Source organism: Halyomorpha halys, unplaced genomic scaffold, assembly GCF_000696795.3.
Source record: "Halyomorpha halys isolate HHAL.00 unplaced genomic scaffold, Hhal_1.1 Scaffold174.1, whole genome shotgun sequence".
Lineage (NCBI taxonomy): Eukaryota > Metazoa > Arthropoda > Insecta > Hemiptera > Pentatomidae > Halyomorpha > Halyomorpha halys.
In genome coordinates, this window is record NW_027107482.1 from 192,695 (window position 1) to 212,458 (window position 19,764).

At 31.9% G+C, this 19,764-nt stretch overlaps 1 protein-coding gene across 3 annotated transcripts in view; it reads left to right on the forward strand.

The window, feature by feature from the left end:
* The window catches only part of raw, a 328,767-nt gene that overhangs the window by 94,925 nt on the left and 214,078 nt on the right, over positions 1 to 19,764 (forward strand). Inside the window, exon 1 of one of the 3 annotated variants that reach the window (XM_067045835.1) lies at positions 12,108 to 12,135. The exons of the other annotated variants lie outside the window; for them this stretch is intronic. Coding sequence (XP_066901936.1) covers positions 12,110 to 12,135 — 26 coding nt within the window. The 5' untranslated portion in view covers positions 12,108 to 12,109. Of the gene's footprint in view, positions 1 to 12,107; positions 12,136 to 19,764 lie in introns of those variants that run through there. 3 annotated transcript variants of the gene reach the window in all.

The following is a 19,764-nucleotide window of genomic DNA, read 5'->3' on the forward strand; positions in this document are numbered from 1 at the left end:
TAGGTTTACGATGAAGGGTAAAGGTGATTTGATGGGATTTGTTGGACTTAATCCTCCAATTACGACACCAATCTTCGAGGGTTATGTTATGGGATTGAAGATTTTGGGATACAATTAATGGGTTATTATTAACAGCTGTAGCACATTAAACTAGCTTTAATTTGAGTGCTAATGGACATCTGTACATTGAATGGTTTTTGAGATATAAAATTCTCAAAATAAATTCACCAACTTCTGATTTTTCAGTACATTTTTTATGAAATGTTGCTTTTTAAAAAGCTATATCGTTAGAACTATTGAACGTAATTTGCTATATTTAGCACATATTTTTGAAAATTTACTCTTCTTTAAACGATGTTCTTTTAGGTTTTTTAATATTTTTAATAGTTTTTAAGATATAGAGCTCCAAATGAATTTTTTTTTTTTAACATTTTCAAATAGCCGCCATTTTTTATTCCCCCTACCTATATTTGGCAGACTCATTAGTTGTAATTAGTAATTATACAAACTTTTCATTAAAGTAATAAAAAGTGGGGTGAAATTACTATGCATTTTTAACACTCCGGCTCTTGTACTAACTCGCGCTGTAGAAGATAAATAGAAGTATTATTTTTTCATCTTAGAACTTAGATGTCCAGTTCTGGTTTATCGGGTGTGGCGCACTGCACCGTACATTGGCCCTAAAAGGTCAGGAACACAAGTTTTAAATGGCCCCGACATATTTTTTTGTCATGATGTTATCAGAGAGAAGAGGCCGAGAACTGACTCAGGTTATTGGTATTTCACACCTACTGGCTTCTACGTCAGGGCGTTCTTATTGGTCCGCCAGCGATCTCTAATATCCAACGAGGCGTGAGCGTTCCAACACACTAATCACTCATCTGGATTTGCATAGTGGATCAATTAGAGTTCGGAATAGCGGTTCTCAATTTAATCTTTTTTTATATATATATTCAAATCTGTCTTTAATAATCCATTCAAAAATGTTCGTATTTTTTTTTTTTAAAGCCAATTAATATTTAAATGTTGATAAACAAAATGATGTCAACATTCAAATATAGATATAACAGTATACACATAAATATTATATGAGTGGATTCGAATGATAACTGAGTTTGAGGATGTAAGATCAATTCTCAAGACGTTCTGGGGGTATTCTATTCATTAATTTGTGTTAAATGTAAATTGTTTTACCATAAGAGCTCCTAGCGGATTTTCTGAACAATTAGTTTATAACCTTTCCTTCCCAAACTTTATGTTATTGTTTACTTCAAAGTTTTGATTAAAGTAATTTATTACAACATGCCTAAATTGAGTGAAAAGTGGAAATTGTTTGAAAGTTTGGCAACTAAGTGTCTTGTTCATCTTCTAACTAGTGAGGAAGAGAATCAAGATGAGGTAATTGACAACTCTCATTACATTATTATTATCGCCATCCATTGTTTTATTAGTTTTAAAAACATCCTAAACAATACTAACACAATCAAAACGCAAACTACGAGCAAGCAACCTAACACAACCACAAACAAAATGCACTCAGCTGGTCTGTTGCGTGACGTCATTCTCCATTTAACAGACCTAGTAACAGACTCTCAAACATTCATAAATTGTGTTAAATGTAAAATGTTTTACCATGTTAAATGTTATAAGTATAGGATTATGAGCAGCCATATTTAAATTCATGTTAAATATTAAATGCATAAGAGCTCCTAGCGGATTTTCTGAGCAACTAGTTATAACCTTTCCTTCCAAAACTTCATGTTTGTTTGTTTTTGTTTAGTGGCGCCAAACTTCATTGTTCATCAAGGCCATTTATATTTTATTTGATTTTCCTTATATTCGTTTAATTTTATTTATTTGATTTTTTTTTTTTCTTCCGTTCAATGTTATATTTTTTCCAGTAAATATTGTTATTTTAGAAACTGAAACACTGATTCTATTATATCATCGTCTCCAAGGGTTTTTCAGATATATTTTAGTCCTAAGCTATTGAGGTGTGGTGTGAAATATGGGCATTGTTGGAAAATATGGCTTATTGTCAGATTGTTGTTGCAATACTGGCAGTTCGGAGGCGTTTCTATTTGAAATAAGATAGCAGAGAGTGAGCCTCGTGTGACCTATTCTCAGCCTGATCAGTACAACCTTCTCTCTACGGCATTTGTGACTGGAGGTACCCCAGGGCTTGACATCCTTTTTAATAATTTTTAATTTACCCAAAACTGCATGTTATTGTTTACTTCTAAGTTTTGATTAAAGTAATTTATTTATTACAACTTGCCTCAATTGAGTGAAAAGTGGAAGTGTGAAAGTTTGGTTTTTGAGGAAGAGAATCAAGATGAGCTAATTGACAACTGTCAATACATTATTATTTTTGCCATCCATTGCTTTATTAGTTTTAAAAACATCCTAAACAATACTAACACAATCAAAACACAAACTACGAGCAAGCAACCTATCACGACCACAAACAAAATGCGCTCAGTTGGCCTGTTTCGTGGCGTCATTCTCCATTTAACAGACCTAGTAACAGACTCTCAAACATTCATAATATTGTGTTAAATGTAAAATGATTTACTATGTTAAGTGTTATACGTATAGGAATCGGAACAGCCCTATTTAAAATCATGTTAAATGTCAAATGTATAAGAGCTCCTGGCGGAATTTCTGAGCAACTTGTTTAGTAACCTTTTCTTTAAAAACTCCTTATTATTGTTTACTTCTAAGTTGTTGTTTATTAGGACTTAAGGTCGTAAAACCTAAGTCATCTAAGCTCATAAAACTTCTAAATTTTGATTAAATTAATATATTACAAAATGCCTAAAGTGAGTGAAAAGTGGAAGTGTGTAAAAGTTTGGCTACTGAGTGTCTTGTTGATCTTCTGACTTGTGAGGAAGAGAATAAATATGAGCTAATTGACAACTGTCATTACATTATTATTACTATCATTCATTTCTTTACTAGTTTTAAAAACATCCAAAACAATACTAACACAATCAAAACACAAACTAGGAACAAGCAACCTAACACAACCGCAAACAAAATGAATACAGCTGGTCTGTTGCGTGACGTCATTCTCCATTTAACAGACCTAGTAACAGACTCTCAAACATTCATGATGTTGTGTTGAATGTAAAATGATTTACTATGGTAAATGTTATAAGTATAGGATTGGAAACAGCCCTATTTAAAATCATGTTAAATGTCAAATGCATAGGAGCTGCTGGCGGAATTTCTGGGCAACTTGTTTAGTAACCTTTTCTTTAAGAAATTCTTGTTATTGTTTACTTTTAAGTTGTAGTTTATTAGGACTTAAGGTCGTAAAACCTAAGTCATCTAAGCTTATAAAAGTTTCTAAATTTTGATTAAATTAATTTATTACAAAATACCTAAAGTGAGTGAAAAGTCGAAGTTGTGTAAACGTTTGGCTGAGTGTCTTGTTTAAAAACGTCCAAAACAATACCAACATAAACTACGTGCAAGTTACCTGACACAACTGTTGTATGAGGTCATTCTCCTTTTAACAGAGCTAGTAACAGACTCTCAACCATGTTGTATGTTATTTCGTTTTAATATGCTAAAAGGAGGAAATATTTCTCTACTTAACATAAGTTTTTTCCATTTAATACGCTTTAACATGTTACACTAAAGATCATGAATACCCATTTGTATGTTATTATATATATATATATATATTTTTAAACAATTTATGTATAATATATATTTTTATTGGTTCCTTATGGACATTGCCAACAGTAAAGTGCATATCCTATTTATCTAAATCAACAGCTATATACCAAAGACCCTCCTACTATTTTATGGTAGATGGAATTTTCTTTACTTTACATACAGATCTATTCACTTTAAACTAGATTTCGCGTATTAAATTTCAGGTTATTGTATGGAAAAAAGTGTTTTAACGTGCTAAAAATTAGGAAATATAATATTAACATGTTAAACTAAAGAACAAAAATACCCTAACGAAAGAAATTATGGTCGTTCGAAAAAGTAGCTTTTCGAATAAGATCGCTGGAATAAACTAATGTTTATTGAAGTTACTGTCTTGCTATTATATTCAGAAAGCAAAATCCACTGCTTTAAAAAAAAATCTATATAGTTTCCCTAACTATATATCTCACACATAGGTAAGTGAGAGTAAAAAATTTTATTACGACTACTCAATTATGAGATGCAGCCATGGATGCAAACCCTAGAGCGCTGCCGCGTCAATTATGAGATAATTGATAAGCGGTCGCTTTAACTAATCAGTCCGCGATGTAGCTCGTGGGAAAGGCGACTCTTCACCGAGCGATATCTCTTTGCTGTCCGACGCTCTTTCCAAAACACACGTTCATTGTCAAAAGAAAATGTATAGCACTATCACATAATTATTTTCTGTCGTTTTTCCTTTACTTACTTTTCTATGTAGCGTGTAGCATCAAAAACAGCTGCATCCATATTTTTCTGAAATGCCGTTTTTTCTATTTTACGCATGTTCTCCATACATTACATACAGAGGTGGCCAACAGAACGCGAGACCAATTTTGGTTAATTGCTCTCGGGTGGAAGGAGGTGGTGGTACTCATTTCATGATGGGAAGGGCTTAACCAGAAGATGAGGAAGCTGACCCAGACTAAGACCAGGAGGTCTGGACGAGTCTGGTAACTGCAGGAAACTTCCTGATGGATGCAGTGGACAAGGTGCAGCTCCTTTAGTAAGGCGCTAAACCTAGCGCTGGGCTGCACCACAGTAAATTTAAAAAAATTTAATAATTAAATAATAAATAAAATAATTAAAAAAAATAATAAAAAATGGGTGATCCTTGGGAGGACTGGCATGCACAAACCCCAGTGGTTTATGCAAGGGGGGATAAAAAAAAATAAATAAATAAAAATAAAAAAAAAAAAAGCTCACAAAGTCTGTGATGGAATTTTGTATACTATGAACTTCGAAGTGATTGAAGAAGTTTTAGAAATTTTCTAGCAATATTTTAATGCATTCTGGGAATTTGCAAAGGTCATAAATTCCTAGGATTCTGACAGCCCGAAACTTCCTGGCCGGACCCCCAGGGAGCGACGATCCTATATCACTTTTGAAATATTAGCTATATTCCATTTTTCAATTTCAGGAGCTTTTTAAATATTGCTCGATTTAAATATCTTAAATTTTCCTCTTTCCGTATTTTAGCCAATATTTTAAAAGTTAAACCAGGGGTTTTTTGTTTTATGATCTCCTCTTGTGAGATAGTGACATGTCGTAGATCGGCCACAATTGTCCGTTTGAAAAGTCAGATAAATAAGACTCCCATAGAGGGTGGGAGTGGAAGGTTTCAGACCGTTTTTAAATTTCATGCGCTTTTTAAATATTGCTGGATTAAGCTATCTTAAAGTCTCCTCTTCTCGCTTTAAGCTAATATTTCAAAAGCCATATAAGACCATCGCTCTCCGGGGGTTTTAGCGGGGCGAATCCAGCGGAGAAGTGATGCCTTTTTAATCGAGCAATGTGTAAAAAGCGACAGAAATTGAAAAACGGCATGAAACAATCCACTCCCGCCCTCCGTGGTAGCCTTACTTATCTGACTTTTCAAACAGACCACTATAGCGAGTTGGCTGATCTAAGTACGACATGTCACAATCTCACAAGAGGAGATCATAACACTAATAAAATGCAATCCTTCTCTGCCGGACCCGCCCTGCAATGACCCCCGGGGAGCGACGGTCCTATATCACTTTAGATAGACTTATTTACTTATTTAATATAGACTTGTTATATTTACTTAGATCTTAGCAGTAATAAAAACTGGTTAGATATGAACTATGAAAGATTTTGATAATTAACTAAAGGAGAAATGGAGAAACTAGGTTAGAGAGATTGAAAAATTGGAAACACTCGATCTCTTCCGATACCTATTAGTATATACTTTGTACTTTATTATATTTTGTATTCCTACCATTAAAGAAGTTGATGTACATTCTCCGATATATAGTAAAACCATTAAAAATGAATTATTATAGCAAAAAAAAAATTTTTTCCATAAAATAACCTGAAATTTAATACCCAAAATCTAGTTTTAAGTGAATTCGTGAAGACGATTCCTATTTAAAATAGATCTGTATTTAAAGTAAAGATATCTGGACATATGGAGTTGAGCTATGGGGCTCCACTAAACCATCGAATTCCTCTCGAATCCAATCCTTACTGTTCAAAATCCTTCATGGTCCATACTTTGTCACAAATCAAGTCATTCTTCAGGACCTCAATGTACCATATGTTGCCGATTTGGCCAGAACCAGATACCAATCCTTCCATAATAAACTTCCCAACCACCCAAACCACCTCGTTTGTAACCTGGCTTCTCCTTCACTACCTAATAATCCTCCTAGGCGTCTGAAAAGAAGATTGCCTAGAGTTCAGTGAGTAGATTCTCCACATGTTTGTATCATGTCATAATATCACTTACAGCAAATTTACTTGATGTGTATATATGTATACAGTTGTAAATAAAAATAAATAAATCATAAAAAAAAAAGTAAAGAAAATCCCACCTACCATAGCAGGAAGGTCTTTGGTATATAGCTCTTAATTTAATCAAAATTTAGAAGTTTGAACTTAGATGACTAAGGTTTAACGACTTTAAGTTCTAATAAACAACAACTTAGAAGTAAACAATTACAAGAAGTTTTTAAAGAAAAGATTACTAAACAAGTTGCTCAGAACATCCACCAGGAGCTCTTATGCATTTGATATTTAACATGATTGTAAATAGGGCTGTTCCCAATGCCATACTTATAACATTTAACATAGTAAATCATTTTATATTTAACACAATGTAATGAATGTTTGAGAGTCTATTACTAGAACTGTTAAATGGAGAATGACGTCACGCAACAGATCAGCTGAGCTCATTTTGTTTGTGTTTGTGTTAGGTTGCTTGCTCATAGTTTGGGTTTGATTGTGTTAGTATTGTTTTGGATGTTTTTAGATATAGTAAAGCAATGGATGACAATAATAATAATGTAATGACAGTAGTCAATTAGCTCATCTTGATTCTCTTCCTCACAAGTCAGAAGATCAACAAGACACTTAGCAACCAAACTTTCACACAACTTCCATTTTTCACTCACTTTAGGCATCTTATGATAAAGGGAAGGTTATAAGACATGTTACTCAGAAACTCAGTTAGGAGCTCTTATAGATTTAACATTAAACACGACTTTAAATAGGGCTGCTCACAATCCTATAGTTATAACATTTAACATGGTAAAACATTTTACATTTACCACATCATGAATACCCAAAATATAAATTGTTAAAAAAAAAAAAAATCAGTACAGTACATTGCAAATAAGAACTTTTACTTGACCGACGTTATGCAAGAGGGTGATCTGGTCTGAATCACGCTCGATCGTCAGACCTTTATCCAATTAAGGGTACTAAAATATAAAATTATTATGTGCCTCTGCCAGATTCGAACCTCGCTTGTTGTAGTCAGTAGCACAGTGCATTACCACTGAGCCACCCGCTCCTCATATAAATTGATATTATATAAGAAACAAATGTGGTCTCTGGAACCCTTAGTAAAGCTGTTTAACCAGAAAGATAACATTATATAATATTGATTTTTTTAAATAAAATAGTTTCGAGAATAAAGATGTTAGATATTTACTATTATGTCATCCTTAAATTAAGAAGCCCTAGTTAAAACGTTCTTGAAATTTCAGCTTTTGAAATGACGTCTGTTTACCTAGAACACTTAATAATCGAATTGGTTGTGCTTCAAAATGATTATTATCTTCGAAAACCCCCTCATGGTCAAAACCAGGTTTTGATGTACTGTTTCGTCAAGGATTCGATAATTTTTTTTGGACATCCAACCTTCGTCCAATTGTTCTGAGCAGCTGATAAAATTAATAAAAAAGCTTAACCTGCATTATTTTATTCCTCGAAATCAGAAATTGTAATTTACTGTATATAGTTACCAATCTTCCCTCTAAGCCACAACCCCTGATGAAGACCTGAAACTCAGGTCGAAACGTCGGCTTAAAATAAATAAATATGGTTTTGTTTATTTATGTTGTTCTTTGCTGACCGCACCCCCCGACAAACTTCTTCAAGTAATTTACTGTAGATTTGTTCTAACTCTTTCATTCCCAGTGGGACAGTACGTCCAAGTGAGCGCTTCGAATTGACTGTAGAGTGAAGTAACTACGAGAGATGGGAAAGCTTCGAAGGTAGTTCTAAGATGAAAAAATATTACTCGACTTAGCACAAAAGCCGGGGTGAAAACAAGACAGTCATTTCACACCAAATTTTTATTACTCCAATGAAAACTATGTATAATTACTAGTCAAAACTGATGAGTCTGCCAAGTATAGGAAGGGGGAATAAAAAATGGTGGCTGTTTCAAAACCTTAAAAAAAAAAAATAATTTTTCATTCGGAGCTCTATATCTTAAAAACTATCAACAACACTAGAAAATCTAAAAGAATATTATGTAAAAAAGAGTAAATTTTCTGAAATATGAGCCATAATAGAGCTATTTACATTCAATAGTTCTCGAGATATAGCCTTTTAAAAAGCAACATTTCACAAAAATGTACTGAAATATCAGTAGTTAGTTAATTTATTTTGAGAAATCTATATCTCAGGAACTATGTGACGTATAGATGTCTGCCAGCACTCAAATTAAAGCTAGTTTAATGTACTATAAAGTAGTATATGACCTTTACCTTCGTAAAAATAGTAGTTTTCATGATATTTGCTAAAATAAATTGATTTATCGTTGTTGGGACAATAAGTTTGATTTATGAGAAACTTTATTTCAGAAATAATTGAACGTACAGATGGACGTCTGCCAGCATTCAAATTAAATCTAGTCAAATTTACTATAAAATAGTTTATAACAATTATCTTAGTAGGAGTAGTAGTTTTTATGATATTGACAAAATAAACTCACAAAATGTTAATTTCTGGTTGTTCGTATAAAATTTAGAATTTTTGAAAAAATATATCTCTAGACCCATAAGACGCACATATTTCTGCTAGCACTCAAAATAAAGAAAATATTACTATAAACAATATGAAAAAAATTGAAAATCAATTTGGCAAATTCACTCTACTTTACTGGAAAAATACTCAGTCTCACCGTTGTGAGGAGGCCAGAGCCAAACTGAATTGAGTTTGGGTAGAGAAGTAAAAGAGAGGATAACATAAAAATAAGGGTAATAAGAACATTAAAGGGTTAACGGAGGGTAAACAAAAGAATACACAGACAAAGCAGATGAATTACTAGGGAAAATATGGACGTTTACTTCTCGGCATGAGAAAAATACTCATGGCTAAACATTTTCTGGGTTAACTTTAAGTGAGCCTAATAACTTTTAAAAAAAAATATTACGCAGAAAAACTTAAACCTTAACATTTATTAGTCCTTAAACAAACACTAAAAATCTACTTCTAATAAATTAAAAGGATAAAATTCACAGAAAGATTTTCGACGATAATTATTTTTTGAAATATTTTTAGGAAACCAATTTTTCGAAACAAAAATAGTAAGTGAGCAAGGGTTATTAGAAAAATTTAACAGATAAATATTTTGTGCTCTAGGCGTGAGGCTTAACTGTTAATCCGCGCCTAAAGAGAAGGGAGGGGGTTTGTTGAAGGTGAGGATTATTTTATAGCAGAACCAAATCGATAATAAAGTGATTCAGGAACGTATACGTCATATCATAAAGTGCCTAATCTCCAGGTCTTCCTAATTTAACGATGACGTCATAGTATTTATCAAAACCGTCCTGTGCTCGAAACTAGTTTATTACAAGTATTAATACAGTATTAAAAATGTGGGAGTGGGTAGCTGAGTGGTAAGGCACTTCGTTACTCCTATAGTACAAGAGCCGAGAAGAAAAAAAGGCAGTTATCTCACCCCAATTTTTGATTACTTTAATGAAAACTATGTATAATTAATAGTCAAAATTCATGAGTATAGGTAGGGAGAATGAATAATGGCGGCTGTTTCAAAACCTTAAAAAAAACATTAATTTTTCATTCGGAGCTCTATATCTTAAAAACTACCAACAACACTATAAAATCTAAGAGAACATCATTTAAAGAAGAGTGAATTTGCTGAAATATTAGCCCTAAAAGAGCTATTTTCGCCTAATAGTTCTCGAAGTATAGTTTTTTAAATAGCAAAATTTCTTAAAAATCTGAAAGATTAGTACTTAGCGAATTTATTTTGAGAAATCTATATCTCAATAACAATTGGACGTACAGATGTTTATTAGCTCTCAAATTAAAGCTAGTTTAATGAACTATAAATAGTTTACCTAACCTTTACCTTCGTAGAAATAGTAGTTTTCATGATATTTGCTAAAATAAATTGATTTATAGTTGTTTGGACAATAAGTTTGATTTATGAAAAACTTCATTTCAGAAACCATTGGACGTACATATTTCTGCCAGCGCTCAAATTAAAGCTAGTTAAATTTATTACAAAATAGTTGATTATGTTAATCATTGTAGGAGTAGTAGTTTTTATGATATTTGACAAAATAAACTCACAAAGTGTTAATTTCTAGTTGTTCGTATAATATGTTTGATTTAAAAAAAATAAATATCTCTAGATTCATAAGATGCACTATATCCGCCAACACGCAAAATAAAGGAAAATTTGACTTACTATAAGGTAGTTTATACCTTATCTTCGTAGAGGTAGTGGTTTTTATAATATTCACATATGGATATAAATTTGGCAAATAAAAATTTGTCCGAACAACTATAAATCAATTTATATTAGCAAATTTCATGAAAGTATTACTCCTATGAAGATGAACATCATAAACTAAATTATTGCTCATTAAACTAGCTTTAATTTGAGTGCTAAATACTAGTACGTCAAATGGTTTTTGAGATATAAATTTTTCAAAATAAATTTACTAACTACTGATCTTTCAGTACGACCCATACAACATTTTTATGAAATGTTGCTTTTTAAAAAGCAATATCTCTAAAACTATTTAACGTAAATAATTCTATTAGTGCTCATATTTTAGCAAATTTTCTCATCTTTAAATGACGTTATTTTAGGTTTTCTTGTGTTGTTTCTAATTTTTAAGATATAGAGGTCCGAATGAAAATGAAATTTTTTTATTGTTTTGAAACAGCCGCCATTTTTTATTCCCGCTACCTATACTTGACAGACTCATCAATTTTGACTATTAATTATACATAGTTTTCATTAAAGTAATCAAAAATTGGGGTGAGATAACTGCCTTTCCTCTTGGGCTCTTGTACTAATAGGACCAGGTTCGAATATGGCTGTGGTATATAATCATTTTCTGTTTCAATGTGCCGTGAGTCTGAGAGTCGAGCGTGATTATGATCAAACTACCACCTTGTACAACCGTTGCTCTAGTAACAGTCCTTACAAAGTAATGTACTCCTGACCATTCATACGTTGTAGCAGTACAGACTAATACTATAATAAAATACATTTAAATGTCAACGAATCGCGAAACGCGAGCCACATGTTCAGGTTTTCATTTCGTGGGACCAACACAGCTATAAATGACAACCCCCAGGCCGGACTCGAACTAGCCCCTCTGCAGTCTACAAGACAGTCAACGTTAGCGCTTTAACTAACTCGGCTACGAACAGACCTTGAAGTCGAGGTTTTACTATCATAATAATAATATGAAAACTAAAAATATATCGAAACTCTTCGTTGTTTCCAACACATCTCTGCCCTAGTCCATAACGACACCCCGTACTCCGCGAAATATTCGTTATTGCCTAACATGCACTTGTATATTGGGTATGTTATGTACATCTTTGGAAAATATCCTACATATTCGATATTTGGACCTTGTACATGTAATGCAAATGCCCAAACATGATTAATAAATTAGTAAGATTTCTCCCAAGAAAGGACTCATCAGATCCCAGAACTTCCTTCAGGAAAGTCCTTTTTACGCCTAGAGTTGACATCTTCTCCTTTCAGACTAATAATAACTATTACCTCACCTTGATTATCTTCTTACCCCTCCTACAACGTAAGTATGATGGTAGCGTACGATGCTCCGAGCTTCAGTCAACTATCTAATGCTTGACAATGATGGCTGCATACAACGGAATAAGGTATTATGTCCTAAGAAGTTATATTTTTGTTATCGAAAAACGTTTAAATGAATATAAAAAAGAACCATTACATTAATAAAATAACAACTTCATTAAATATTATTATATAATTGTCCAATGAAGTCCAATTTCAAATTTTTATTTTTTTTTTCAATTAGATTATCACGAAGTCGTCTTAAAAAACAAAACAATTAAATCACTTCTAATTTAACTGGTTTTAAAAAAAAAAATTACCTCGCCTTCATATAATAGTTACAAAACTATTAATTAGAAAAAAAATATTTATAAAAATTTTAAATTTAAATTGACTGGACACCTCTATTATAAAATAAAATAAAATTTAACTGTTCTTGTTTTTCGTATTCATCTAAACGTCCATTAACAAAAATACAACTATTTTTTTTCTTTCCTTAACAAATAATAAAAAACAAATTTTTAAATTTAAAATAGACGAATGGTTTCTAAACTAAAACCTCGCTTAACGATACTATTTTCCTTATTAAATTATATATTAATTTATTCTTTATATTGTACTATATAATAGTTTACATTATTATTATTTCGAAATATTTTCATATTTTACACTTGTATATCTGTATATAATGATATATTAAACTAACACACACAAACCAGAGTTTTAACAGTTTTATTTAGCAATTTTAATATTATTTTGTTAATTTTGAAATCATTTAAATTAAACTCCTTCTGATATACCAATACCACAATTGAGGAATTTAATTAATGAGATGTAATAATCATGGAATAATTTTAGTCTTTCCCATGTAGTCGAAAAAACTAAAATTCGACGGGGTCTTACAGAAAATTGAATTCTTAGCGATTTTGTTATTTTGGATGGCGGCTGTTTGGCAATTTACGGCTCCAGGACGCATTAGATCTAAAAAGTTCCCTAAATGAATTTTTCATATTTTCTTTTTAATCAGCATATATTAAAAAAAAATAATAATAAAAACACCAGATTTCTTAGAGAGATGTGCTGAAGAAGTATAGTTAGAAAAATCAACAACAATAAAACTGAAAATCCCAACATTGAAATAATTTTTATACCGACAGGAGAAAAAACTCAACACATAACTAATTTAGAATTCCTATAAATTTATTTTTACTTTCAAATATACAATAAAGGGAAGTATGGTGATTGTGAAAATTTTTTAATTCCAGTTTTCGATGCAAATACATGTTTAGGGATCCCCTAAATATGTCTCTGTGAACAGCCTAATTCAAATGAGATTCTTTTAAAAATTTTGTGCGAAAAATTAATCACAAAATAAAAATAAATTTCAGGTTTTGGGCAGATGATTTCGGTTGATACGTAGGAACAATCCGTTTAAAGCAAACCTCTTAGTTATGGAAACTTTAACTACCCTTCAAATTTGATAGTTTAAATCAATGAATGGGTTCTTAAATTATAAGTGATTGTTGCCCGAAATTTTTAAGCAAATTTACTCTCAATGACAAATTTTTTTCTAAACTCGAGGTATAAAATAATGTTTAAGTCCAGCTTATTTTATTAATTTTTACTTTCGCATATCAATATATGAAATGTATAGTAAGGGAAAACAGGATGTTCGTGAAAAGTTTGGAATTCTTAGACGTAAATTCACGTTGTGAGGTACCCTGAGTCCAAATTACCAAGTCCCAAAAAATGGTCTGCCTGTGTGTGAACAGAATAATTCATAAATGGGCATTTTAAAATTAAAAATTTCTATAAAATATCTTTGAGTTTGTTTATTTGAAAAATCAACAAATAAATTTCTCACTATTTAAACTCATACTAGTTATTAAAAATAGATAAATATAAGCTTCGAAATATTTTTGATAATTAATCCAAGATTAATTTCAGTCGATAAGAATTGTGATATAGGCCTCTAATATGTAGATATAAAACCAAAGTTTCAGAAAAAAATAATAAGTGACATATAAAGTCACAAATAAACGACTTGTTTTAACTGACGAGCATGCACAAGGTGTTTTCAGTATCTACAGCCTGCGGTCATAAAAGAACAAAAGTAGTGAAGAACGATTTATTTTCCGACGTTTTGGTCTAATTTGTAGAGCTTCATCAGGACTGTTCAAGTTGATAGCTGCAGAGAATTTTTTTTTTTCACCAATTTTCTTTTTTTGTTTTTATTCATTGAATTTTTTTCATCTAAAGAAAAAAAAAATTGGAAATTTACTTAAGTAAGAGAATACAATTTTGTCTTTTCTATTTCTTAATATGTTTATAATTGGTTCTTTAAAAAAAGTTTCCAAATTCTTTATTTATTTGTTTATTTCTTTTATTTATGAGAGAAAGAGAAGACGATGCCATTCATTGTGATTCTGTATTAATTTATCGTAAACGTAATGTATAATAAACTGATAAAGTATCATGGGAAGAGCAGTGTCAAAAGCCTAAAGAGAAATGAAAAAAATCGTCCGGATAATCCACGTTTCGGAAAACGCGACTATATACGCGAGTATAAGCCGAGTCGACCCATATTTTGATCTAGGTGTAGTAGTACAAGAGCCCAAGAGGAGAAAAAAGGCAGTTATCTCACCCCAATTTTCGATTACTTTAATGAAATCTATGTATAATTAATAGTCAAAATCGATGAGTCTGCCAAGTATAGGTAGGAGGAATAAAAAATGGGGGGTGTTTCAAAGCGAAAGAAAAAACTAATTTTTCATTCGAAGCTCTATACCTTAAAAAGTAGGAACAACACAAGAAAACCTAAGAGAACGTCATTTAAAGAAAAGTAAATTTACTAAAATATGAGCCCTAATAGAGTTATTTAGGTTAAATAGTTTTCGAGATATAAAACTTTTTAAAAAGTAACATTTCATAAAAATGGGTCATTCTGAAAGTTCAGTAGTTAGTAAATTTATTTTGAAAAATCATAAAAACTACTACTCCTACAAATATTAACACTATTGGCAATTTTGTAGTAAATTCAACTAGCTTTAATTTGAGCGCTTGCAAACATCTGTACATCCAATGGTTTATGAAATGTAGTTTTTCATAAATCAAACTTATTGTCTGAACAAGTATAAATCAATTTATTTTAGCAAATATCAAGAAAATTTCTATTCCTAGGAAGGTAAAGGTCATAAACTTATTTATAGTCCATTTGACAAGCTTTAATTTGAGAGCTAATAGACATCTGTATGTCTCATAATTCCTGAGATATAGATTTCTAAAAATAAAATAGCTCTTTTAGGGTTAATATTTCAGCAAATTTACTCTTCTTTAAATAATGTTCTCTTAAATTTTCTAGTGCTGTTGATAGTTTTTAAGATATAGAGCTCCGAATTAAAAATTAATGTTTTTTTAAGGTTTTGAAAAAACCGTCATTTTTTATTCCTCCTACCTATACTTGGCAGACTCATCAATTTTGACTAGTAATTATACATAGTTTTCACTAAAGTAATAAAAAATTGGGGAGAGATAACTGCTTTTGTTCTTCCTGGCTCTTGTACTATAGTATATATAACACTCACTTCTAGTGTTGGCTTTTCAAAAAACATATTTCGACAACAACTATTATCATGTTTGCTGTTATTTACAATTTGATTATTATTACTAATTCATAAAATAATATTATGAAGATCTCAAATTACCCAGAGGGCATTTACCCGACGTAGGACGTAGTGTTGCCTACGCTGCCTCAACCCCGCCTCGTCAAAAATAACCATGACATCAGGATGTCGGGGTCTCGGCGTAATACCTTGTCATTACCTAGTCGGATCTCGTAGGACTTTCTAAGTCGTAAAGTCATGCCTTGTAGGGTTAATGGCTGCTCGCAACGCCATCTATATTTATTCGTTTACTGCTCTGTCGTGTCGGCTATAACCTGCCTTTAGGAAATACATTGACTTAGGATTAATACCGATGACTGTTATACTCCGATACTCCCAGTATGGGGGTGTGATGACTGCTCGCTTACGGACGATTAGGGATAACAACATAATTTAAAGTCCTCAACTTCATAGCTTCAGGAAATATCATAATAAAATCTCGGTCTTATACCACTTAAGATATTTATATCGAGCAATATTTAAAAAGTGGCTATAATTGAAAAAATAAAATAAAATACATGACATGATATATTGATAGTACACACACACTTTTTGTTTCTTAATCCTACATCAATGTAGCACAAATTGAAGTGTTAGGAATTAAAAATTGTCGATCGATAACAATTATCGATTTTTTTTTTCAATTTTATTTTTATTTATTTAATTTGATTTACAACTGTACAATAAGTAAATATGTTGTATGTTTCATATACACTTGAAAATCTTGGGAAGGAACCCACCCATTGGTGGTACTTCACGCATTAATTTAAATTAGACCACCTTCTTTTCAGACGCCTTGGAGGATTATCAGGGATTGTTAAGGATGAAAGATTAAGAATTAATGGATTAGGATGGGTAAGGAGTTTGGAATGAAAAGACGCATATCTGTTTCGGGCCAAATCTGCAACGAATGGGATGTTAAGGTCTTTGTGGCTGAGTTTATTTGTAACGTAATAAGGAGCATAATGGATATTACGTTTTTTCAATCTATAAAATAAATTTTAAAATTGGAGAAGTTTGTTGGGGGGGCTGCGGTCAGCAAATAACAACATAAATAAACAAAACCATATTTATTTATTTTATGCCGACGTTTCGACCTTAGTTTCAGGTCTTCATCAGGGGCTATGGCGTAGAAGGTAGGCCTGCGTAGAGCCTTCTACGACATAACCCCTGATGAAGACCTGAAACTCAGGTCGAAACGTCGGCATAAAATAAATAAATATGATTTTGTTTATTTATGTTGTTCTTTGCTGACCGCAACCCCCGACAAACTTCTCCAATCATTAATCTACGGTCAACTATCTACACCTCAAAATAAATTTTAATTTCCTTTAACGTATATATGAACCTTTAACAGGATATGTTCATAAAATCAGTCTAAATATTTTCAATATCTATTTTACAACCATTATTCTGCATATATTTTACTCTTTCATTGAAATTTTCAAATAAATTTAAATTATAAAATATAACTTGTAAATGTGAATTGGTTTATATAATTGGGAACGATCACTTATAACATTTCTAGATTAGAAGATCTCGGGCCTATCTTCTTTTCTGGAGGAATTGCAGTCTCATTTTTGGCGTGTAAGGCTTGGATACGAGAGGAATTCGAAGGTTTAGTGGTGCCTCAATGTTGAACTCCAAGTCTAATATTAGTGATATAAATAAGTCTTTTGTAATTACTTATAAGTTTAGACCATTTGTCTCATAAGTGTTGCAATAGTCGAAATTGACGTGCACTTTCCTATCTTTCCAGTCTTATGTAAGGATTCCAAGCTATCCGTTTGTTCAAACTTTGTGATATAGTATTGAAGTGCAGTTTTTGTTATAAGAAATAATTTTATTTATTAAGATTTACAACTGGATTTACATAAAAATATAATCAATAAAATTATAATAGTATGATACTAACATGTAGAAAAACTCCCCTTTGGTAGCACTCCAATAACCTTTCTTGATTAGAAGGCCTTGAGACCATCTTCTTTTCAGGCCCCTTGGAGGATTATCAAGAATGGAAGAGGAAGCAAGGTTAGAAACTAATGGGTTTGGGTGGTTAGGCATTTTATTATGAAAGGATTGATATCTGGTTCGGGCTAGATCGGTTACATATAGAACATTAATGTCTTTATGTATGATTTTATTTGTGACAAAGTAAGGAGCATTAAGGAATTTACGAAGGATTTTAGACTGTATGTTGATGTTGAAGGATTGAATACGAGGGGAATTTAAAGGTTTAGTGGAGCCCCAAAGCTCAACTCTGTATGTCCAGATGGGCCTTATCACAGTCATGTAGATCAGTTTTTTGTAATGGATTGTAAGTTTAGACAGTTTGTCTCATAACTGTTGTAATAGTCCAAATAGACGTGCAGTTTCCTGTCTTTTTAGTATTCCAAGCTATTCGTTTGTCGAGATATAATCCTAGGTAGTGGGTTTCTAAAAGTGAAATGAAATGAAAAAATAACTTTATTCTGGGACATATGTCCCCTAAGAATAAATACATGGTTCAAATAGTCAGATTTTTATCTGGCGAGCGTTAAAAAATTTACAGATAGTAGAATGAAATTACATTGGTATATTGGTTTTACTAGTGTTTATAATGTTAATCAATAACTGCCTATTTATTTGATTACAAAGATGTGGAGGTTTGGTTATTCAATAAATTAAGGAATAGGTGTTGTTTAAAGGAGATAATGGTTGAGGACTGGCGAATGGAGATGGGGAGAGAATTACAGAAGAAGGTTGCACGTATGACGAAGGATTTGCTAAAGAAGGAAGTTCTATAGGAAGGCATATATAGATCATTCGGATGGGATCTGGTGTTTAATGAGTGGATGGATGAACGAAAAGTGAGGAGATCTATGATATATGTAGGTTTTTTGATGTTAAGAACTTGGAATAGAAAAACACCAAGGAGGTATTGCCTTCAGGAGGTTGGATAGAGCCACTTCAACTCGGAATACCAGCGGGAGACTTGAGAGCGCCTAGGGAACCCAAAGATAAATCTTACAAACCAATTCATGAGTCTCTTAAGTCTCAACTCTAGTCCTGCAGATAGCCCTCCATACACCAAGGATCCGTAGTCGAAGTGGGGGAAGACGAGAGAGGATACTAGGAGCTGACGAGTGTTCTGAGGAATGGAATTACGGAATTTTAGGAATTGTTTGAGTACAGTTATGGATTTGCGTGTGATTTGGGAAATATGGTTATTTCAGGAGAGGTGTTGATCAAAGGTGACAAGGTTTTTTATTGTAGGATAGAAGTGAATCGGTTGGTTGTTAAGGAATAGTAGAGGACAGTAAGGTAGGGTATGAAGGAGGCGCTTGAAAGCAATAAGAATGGCTTTCGTTTTTTTTTGGCATTCAGCTTCAAATCATTGTTAGATGCCCATGCATAAAAGTGGTGTAAAGGACACCGTAAAACAGGGAGTTATAGGTTCACGACGAAGGATAAATATTATTTGTTGGGATTTATTAGAATTAATTTTAATCCTCGTGTCTTGCCACATTTCTTCAAGCGTTGTGATTTAGGATGAACTGGTAACAAATATATCATCAGCATAAAATAAAAACATTAAATTAACAATTACCTAGTCGAGAAAGCAATGATTTTTCATCGTTCTGACTAATGAGTTATAAAGATATAATTAGTTGCCATTTAAAACTATGATGTAATACTCTAAAGGTTAAAAATCCACTTAAACCACACTTTTTTTAATATTCTGATTGTGGTTGATGAAACACAACAAAAAAAAAAAAAAAGGCTTCGTTTAACCACTAGACTATTTTTACGGTTAAGTTAAGGAAAATACGGAATAAGTTAAACCGAAGGCGCGGTCTTTGTGTAATTGAATTATCCTTTAAAGATCTCTTTCAGAGTCCTATTTTATTTTTTTTTTTCAATTGATGGATTTATTTATTGATAGATATTACAATCTGCCACACAGTTGTGGGCAATAGGTAATAGTGATGGATGATCTCATACAAACTAAAATTAAAAATAAAATAAAACAAGAATAAAAATAAATAAATATGGTTTTGTTTATTTATGTTG